Source organism: Ptychodera flava, chromosome 3 (genome assembly GCF_041260155.1).
Source record: "Ptychodera flava strain L36383 chromosome 3, AS_Pfla_20210202, whole genome shotgun sequence".
NCBI classification, from domain to species: Eukaryota; Metazoa; Hemichordata; class Enteropneusta; family Ptychoderidae; genus Ptychodera; species Ptychodera flava.
This window is the reverse complement of record NC_091930.1, coordinates 31,088,071-31,096,566: the sequence shown is the minus strand read 5'-3', so window position 1 is coordinate 31,096,566 and position 8,496 is coordinate 31,088,071. Positions and strand designations below refer to the sequence as shown.

General features: G+C 34.4%; 1 protein-coding gene and 1 long non-coding RNA gene across 2 annotated transcripts in view; one reads left to right on the top strand and one right to left on the bottom strand.

Annotated features, from left to right (window-relative positions):
- The first annotated feature begins 303 nt into the window (after positions 1-303).
- On the top strand, positions 304-7,898 carry LOC139129828 (uncharacterized). The gene is made up of 3 exons (XR_011551692.1): positions 304-548; positions 4,832-4,907; positions 7,468-7,898. It is a non-coding gene; the product is annotated as an uncharacterized lncRNA (long non-coding RNA).
- LOC139129827 (tripartite motif-containing protein 2-like) overlaps positions 1,565-8,496 on the bottom strand; it is a 10,111-nt gene continuing 3,179 nt past the window's right edge. Inside the window, exon 2 of the mRNA XM_070695509.1 lies at positions 1,565-2,719. Within this exon, the coding sequence (XP_070551610.1) occupies positions 1,941-2,492 (552 nt within the window). The 5' untranslated portion in view covers positions 2,493-2,719 and the 3' untranslated portion in view covers positions 1,565-1,940. The remainder of the gene's footprint in view (positions 2,720-8,496) is intronic.

The window sequence follows — 8,496 nt, the reverse complement described above, 5'->3', positions numbered from 1 at the left end:
GAAAAAAGTCTTCAATCCAATAAAATGTCTTAATATACTCTTGTCACAGTACATTTTAAATCGCGATAAAAAATGTCAAACTCTCTGAGATACAGTCTCTTACAAATGCTTATATACTACGTATACTGCGCTGAAGCCAACAGCCACCTTTACCAGCCTGACGGCAGAAATTGCAATAGCGCCACCTATCTATGGTCAATTTATCAGCGTAACAGTTTTACAGTAATGTGAGCTGGCTGGTTGTAATCTCATGAAAAAAAAGACTCTTTTCAAATGTGGAAATAATTACAAAGGTCATGAAACCAATTATAAGTTTCTGAATCATTACATCAAGGGTTTTTACATATCCATATTTGAGCGGCGAGGTTTTGTCTAGTACTACTTTCTACGGTGGAAGCAGTGTAATGAGTAAAGCGTTCGCTCACACTCAAAACAGCTGACAGGTTGCCAGCTGAAGTCATGTGTGGATTTACTCCTGGAATTTTATAAATCTGACGATGTTACAAGAAATCGGATGGACTTATCCTGACCAGGATTAATAGCACAAGGTACGTACATTGTTCAGGTAAGATCTGATGAGTTTCTTTCTTGAAATCGAAACAAATATGAGAAGATTTCACAGCGATGCTTTGATGAATGTTTACAGTGAATACAACTGTCATTGCAATGCTGTACAGAATTAACAAATGTATTCTGTAAAAAATATGAAAATTTCAACCGATCACTTTGATTTCCACTCTACCAACTTAAATACATCAAGACGTGAAATTCTAAGCCTAACATGACCAGGAAAATCTGGACATTAACTCAGAAATCTAGAAATCATGATGAAATTTGATTGAATGTTAAATGGAAATCATGTCAACACAGGACATTCTGCAGAAATATCAACATATCTCTTTATAAAAAATACATGGAAATTTGAACCGATGACTTTAATATTATGATTTTCAAATTCCTGACATTAAGACGTAAAATTCTAACCCCCAACATGGCTAGGAAAACGTGAACATGTCTCAGAAAAATGAAATCATTTGTCTTCTTGAAGTCAAAACAATTGCATCAAATCAAATATGGTCACAATTTCTCTGCAGTTTTCAGAAATCAATCTGAAAAAATTACAAAATATCAACTGATGTCTTCAATTTTATGATTTTCGAATTCTTCACATCAAGACGTAAAATTCTAACCCCAACATGGCCAGGAAATTATGAACATTTCTCAGAAAAATGAAATTATTTGTATTCTCTGTGCCAAAACAATGGCATCAAAACAAACATGCAACACAATTTCTCTGCAGTTTTCAGAAATCACTCTAAAAAAATTACAAAATATCAACTGATGTCTTCAATTTTATGATTTTCGAATTCCTCACATCAAGACGTAAAATTCTAACCCCAACATGGCCAGGAAATTATGAACATTTCTCAGAAAAATGAAATTATTTGTATTCTCTGTGTCAAAACAATTGCATCAAATCAAACCTGATCACAATTTCTTCACATTTTGCAAAAAGTTGACTCTGAAAATAATACAAAATTTCAACCATGACTTTATTTTAACATTATTGGATTCCTTACATCAAGATGAGAAATTCTAACCCCAACATGACTAGGAAATTGTGAATAGTTTCTGAGAAAAATGAAATTATTGACATTGTTCATGACATCAAAACAAAGCGGATTACAATTTCTTCACATTTTACAACAAAATTCACTCTGAAAAAAATACAAAATTTCATCCAAGGGTTTCAATTCCACTTGGAGTCATTTCCTGACATCATAACGAGAAATTCTAACCCAAACTTGGCTGACAAATGTTGAGTTTTGATGAGAAAATCAGGAAAATTGTGTCAGTTATGGTGGTGATGTGTTTGTAGGTTGTTCAGTTGTACAGCTGTATTCGCTGCAATATTTGCATTGACTGTCTTCTCAGATTTCTTACTTGTAAATGACCTTGACAGTGACATCACTGCCATCTGAATAAACTATTCTACCATCTGTAAACACTGCAATGTCATAAGGGTATCCATCTACAGTTACAGTTTCCTGGTATTCACCCTGTCTATCAAATTTCACTATCTTCCCTAGATCTGCCACATAAATATTGTCTGCATTGTCAACTGTAACTCCCCATGGATTCACTAAGTGATCACTTCCAAATTGATTCAATATTTCAAGATTACTGTCCAAAACATAGATACAATTTTCACCATGACATGACACTATGAGTTGATATTTGCTATTCATGGTCAGAGACCTGGGCTTACTGAGTTGTCGACTTGAAATAATGTCCCCATCTCCATTACATTTGATTACACAGTCTGCACCCCAGTCTGCTATGAAAACATTTCTGTCTTTATCAACAAATACACCAGTGGGGTATTTCAGTTTACCCATTGCTATTATTTGTTTCACTTCACTCTTTGCATCACTCACTACAATGCATTTGTTGCCGTCATCGGCTGTGTAATAGTCACCATTGTCTGCCATTTTTGTGTCTCTTGGTCTGAAATTGTGAGGTAAGCCATGAACTGTGACAGATGTTAGAATCTGTGCAGTGTCTGCTGTTACTGTCTTCACACTGCCATGTCCATAGTCACAGACAAGTACATGTCCATTCTGGTTTATTGTCAATCCCCTTGGGTCAAAGACTTCTCCTGATGATTTCTTGCCATCTCTCGACAATAAAACCCTGACAGTGTTGGACAGTGGTGTACCTATAGGTGTAAGGAAACAATTTGCAAATGTAGGTCAAAGGTCATCAGCTGATAAAACAATAGTACTGCCATTGAAACATGGTTTTTTGACATTAAGGTGACAATTTCTTGAAAAATTCCTAGCAATTGAAAAATTAAAATGGTGAAAATTGTACTCATTTACATAATTAATTATATTTCACCCACAAACAAATCTTTCAGGCTTGTTATTGTATTTTTTAGCTGTTTGTAAATGTTAGTAGTAAGTTGTTCAATGAAGTAATGACAGTTATAGTTTTGACATTCTTATCATAAGAAAATTTTGGCAATAATTAAAATTGCTCTGATCAAGTAATTTGCATAACTAATGAATTTGCATAGTTAATGAATTTAGGTAATTAGGCTGTATCTCAATAAAGGATTGGTGTCTTTTGCCACAATTTTGTGGAATTGTCACTGAAGTCATGGCAATGTCATTGTCTTTTGTCCAGTGAATTTTATCTCTGTGGTAATTAGCAATTTGCATAATTAATGAATTTATGTAATTAGGCTGTATCTCTGTAATGGATTGGTGTAATATGCTACAAGTTTGTGGAATTGTCACTGATGCCATGGCAGTGTCATTGTGTTTTGTCCAGTGAATTTTATCTCTGTGGTAATTAGCAATTTGCATAATTAATGAATTTAGGTAATTAGGCTATATCTCTGTAATGGATTGTGGTAATGTGCTACAATGTTATGGAATTGTTTCTGAAGTCATGGCAGTGTCATTGCATTTGGTCCAGTGAATTTCATCGCTGTGGTAATTAGCAATTTGCATATAATTAATGAATTTATGTAATTAAGCTGTATCTCTGTAATGGATTGGTGTAATATGTTACAAGTTTGTGGTATTGTCACTGATGCCATGGCAGTGTCATTGTGTTTTGTCCAGTGAATTTTATCTCTGTGGTAATTAGTAATTTGCATAATTAATGAATTTAGGTAATTAGGCTATATCTCTGTAATGGATTGTCATAATGTGCTACAATTTCATTAAATTGTTTCTGAAGTCATGCCAGTGTCATTGCATTTGGTCCAGGGAATGTGATATCTTGGTAATTATCAATTTGCATAATTAATGAACTTAAGTAATTAGGCTGTAACTCAGTATTGGTTTGGTGTAGTATGGTACAATGTTATGGAATTGTTTCTGAAGTCATAGCAGAGTCATTGCCTTTTGTCCAGTGAATTTTATCTCTGTGGTAATTAGTTATTTGCATAATTAATGAATTTAGGTAATTAGGCTGTATCTCAACAATGGTTTGCTGTTATATGGTACAATTTACTGGAAATATTGCAGATATCTTGGCAGTGTCAAGGCATTTTGTCTTGTTAATTTTTTCTCATAAATATTAGCAATTTGCATAATTAATGAATTTAGGTAATTAGGCTGTAACTCGAGAATTTTCAGCGTGATAGGCCGGAATTTTGTTGAATGGTTACTGAAGCTTTAGCTGTGCCATCACATTTCATCATGTAAATAATATCTCTCTGATAATTATAATTTGCATAATGGATGAATATACAGTAATTAGGCAATATTTAGAAAATTGTTTGATGTAATATTCTGCAAATTCATGTATTTTTTATGTTCATTGCAGTTGTGTTTTCTTTGTCTATTTTATATCTGTTGTAGTTACTAATTACCATAAGGCTACCATACATGTACATTCACAAATAATTGTGAGGGGATGGAGGAATTTGGTTGATTTCAAATTTTTAGGGTTGTAGAGAGGGGGATTTGAGAAATTTCTCTAGGATATAGGGGATGTGTGAAAATATTTTGGTACCGTGAAATATTTACTTTTATTTTTTCAGATTCTAGAGTTTTGTAAGAAATGCATTGAAAAATTGAATAACATTGTTATGTCAGCAAATTGCTAATGGTGATAACAATCAATCACATTCTTGGATTTTTGGCAGTTTTTCATGACTTGTATTTTGAAAAAATCCAAAATATTTGAATGAATTGAAATGTTATGAGAAAACCAAAGTAGACTTTGTAACAGTGGACAAAAACTGCAAATGATGATTATTTTGGAATATTTTTATTCAATGTATCAACTGAAGTTTCTTGATATCTCCCAACAGCATGCTGAAACACAATATTCAACTTGTCAACCAAGCCTGTATCACTTATATGTATGCACCCAAGGTACCATACAAGGTAAGTGTTGCAGCCAGGAATTTTAAACCAGGGGACACTGTGTCCCACTACCATTTACTTTTGGGGACATTTTGCAAATTTTGGGGACAACCTGCATCAGTTGTCAATTAAATTTTTGAGTATTTTATTCTAAATTAGTTTCGCAAAACAAAATTCAAGCTACTGGCTTTTGTAACAACAATTGTGATAATTTTAGGATAGCTCAGCTTTCCAGAATCTGAATATCAAAAAAATCTGCAGAAAATTATTTTCTGATGGCATGAACTTTCATCTTTGGTTTTCAGATACAACGCATTCCAAGAAATTTGCTGTCTTATAAAATGTTTATAGTAAACTGTTGAAGGTGCAGCTTTTTTATCAGCTTCATCTCTATGCAAATTGACTAACTGTACACAAATTTCAATGGAAAAACACTGGACTTAAATCACATAAACAGCCAATGTCAACAACAACTAATGCAAGATCCAGGCATTTAGGACTTCCCCTTTATATGGAAGTTTTTAAACTGACAAAGTCTAACCTTTTTACCTTTTCCTGAAGTACAATAAACATAATTTTTGTTTAAGAAAGTTAGCAGGAATGCATTTTAACAGAATACCAGTACATATCCGTGCTTACACGGGTTTCTGGTCATCCATGCCATATATCCTATACAGCAGATGATTCTATGAAAGCTTGGCCATATTTAACTGCCAACGGTGGCAGCTCCAGAGACTACTGAAGACACAGACACAGTCTTCTCTCTCAGGGTACATGGAAACATTTTTTTGACAGCCTTTAAAGCCGCACTTTTCAATCCCAGGTTCTCGCATTAGTGGAGTTCTCCTCCCATTCAAACACATGGCCAGTATGATGTTTGATTTCTATAACATTAATTACACAAACTGACCTCAACCTTTTGTCACATTTTGCTAATCTCTGCAAACAGAGTTTATGCAAGCTTTTGATTGATGGTCAGTTCAAATTGCCAACAGTCATTGATTCCCCGCCACAAACGCTCGAATTTCCTAAAAAATTGTCTTCCTGTTGCGTTAGACATTGAATATAACCACAGAGTTCGATCGGCAGCAACTTCACGCTGACCGCTTGGCAGTCTGTCTGTGTTTTTGTGGCCGGTGAAAACTAAAAAGTGGCATTTTCTGGAGCGTGTGCCCGCGTGTTGCCTGTTTGGTGTCCACTTACACAATGAACGCCGCCATACCTTGGCATCCTTTTAAAGGGAGGCTCCGCCTTTAAGCAATTTTTTTTCCATGTCCGCTTGGGAGGCACATTTTCTTCTTATAAATGTGGCCCGTAAAAAAATTATCCTAAAATCCTCCAGCCCCACCAAAGAAATCAAATGTTCCAGCCCTTAGCCAAAAAAATCTTCACCATTTATTTGATAGCTCTCATATTTGGTATGGTGATCAAAGGGAGTATGTCGGTGTAATCAAGTTTGTCAATTTTTTGATCTTAGAATATATTTTTTTTAAATGCTTGCCTGACATGCTTTTAAGTTTTGAAGTTTTCATTGTGATATTGTCAAAGTACGATGAAAATGAAAGAGGTTTTCTCTTCTTTCTTTAAAAAAATAATGAACTTCTGAAAAGCTTGTATGTGTAATGCAAATTTATATATTTACAATGACCAAAGATTATCACAGTGAAGCAATACTGCAACATTAAAGTACCACTAGCTGTATCTTTCAACATTGTTTTTATGACTTTACTTTCAAACTTAAATAAGTTTGTCAGAATGTACACTACTTATGTTTGTGTGTGTGCACTTGTTATTAACTACCCTCTTGGACTGTATATGCAATTACAAGATAAAGATTACACTAGCTGTGATTAGTTGTATGCCCAAACATTCAATTGCAGCCCCATGCGGAAAAGCGAATATTGGTGATCCTGTGTATATCTGCACTGAAATCTTCACATAAAGTGCACAGAGTAGTCCAATGTGATACATAGGGGTGAATGTTTTTAACTGTGACATTGCATATTCTGTTTCCTTTGTCATAATACCAATTTGTGAAAATGGCGGGAAATCAAAATAACCATTATTTGAATTTACTAGTCAAATGTTTCACAAAGAAGTGGTTTCCTAATGCAGTAAAAGCCCATATCCCTTCATTCTGATCAGAGGGTAGAATTCAGAGAAAACCAGGAGAGAATAGAAAGATATTTTGTGTTCAAAAATTTTCAAGAGTTACAGCTAGTGGGGCTTTAAAGTCTTATTTGGCAATTGTCAGTGTAGAATCTTGTCTATCTTCTGTTCCTTGTGTTGGTGAGTCTTTATCAATGGCATACCATGAATAATTACAGAGATTGCAGCACTCTGCAACTGATGCAGACTTTACTACTGTTATCAGTATGTGTGTTGTATGCATGCCATTGCAGTCATGTTAATGAAGGTATTTATGTCACATACATGCTACAGTTAGAAATATTGACACTAGTTGTACTGCTGAGAGATTAAAATTCTACTTTCATAAAACTATGTACTGTAAAACTATATATGTACTATGTAATACATCACTCACAAATTTATTAAACAACATTGTATTTATATCTTTTAGAGTGATGAGGACTGATTGGAGAACAGTGAAGATGACTCCAGTGAGATAATCTTTCACAGTCATACTGTATTAGTAATGATGAATCTGCAGTTGACATTCTATTTGGACTGTGAGGGCAGTATTGATGATGCTGACTACAGAAGGAATGACAGCTGCCACAGTTTGAAACTAATGGTCATGGAGATTCTGATTAAATTGTAATGATGAATGTAGGGTTCAAATTCTACTTGAACTGTGAGGGCAGTATTGATGATGCTAACCACAGAATGAATGACAGCTGTCACAGACTGAAAACCTGATGGTGATGGGTATTGTGATTAACTTGTTTTGATGAATCGGCAGTTGAAATTCTTATGAACTTTGGTGGCACTATTGATGATAGTAACCACAGAATGAATGACAGCTGCCAGTATAGAAACTGATGGCGACTGTGATGGATATTCTGATTAACTTGTTTTGATGAATCCGCAGTTGAAATTCTACTTGAACTGTGAGGGCAGTGTTGATGATGGGGACAACAGAATGAATGACTGCTGCCACAATTTAAAAGTAATAGTGATTCTGATATTATCTGATTAACCTTTGATGATCGATCTGCAGGAGTTGAAATTCTAATGGACTGTGAGGGCAGTATTGATAACTTTACTACAGAATGGATGAAAGTTGCCACAGTTTGTAACTGATTAGAAAGTGATGGTGGTGGCCACAGATTGGAAGAATCATAGAGAGTAAAGAAAATGAATGCATGTATTAATCATTTAGGATGTAGAAATGATGGGACTGTTACCTGGACTGTAATCCTTTATTACTGTGTACTTTCAAAGTTAACATATATCAGTTGGACTGTCATTACAGTACATTTTTGTTTTCCTAGTTTCGCTATTTTCAAGTTGAGTTTTTTCTACTTTCAGTTCAAGTCTTACTAGGTCAAAGTTTATTTCTGTGTAAATCCTCTGCATACATGAATAAATATCACTAGCCTGATATTATCAGAAAATACTAATTTTTTCAAAGCTTATCAGGGCTGAT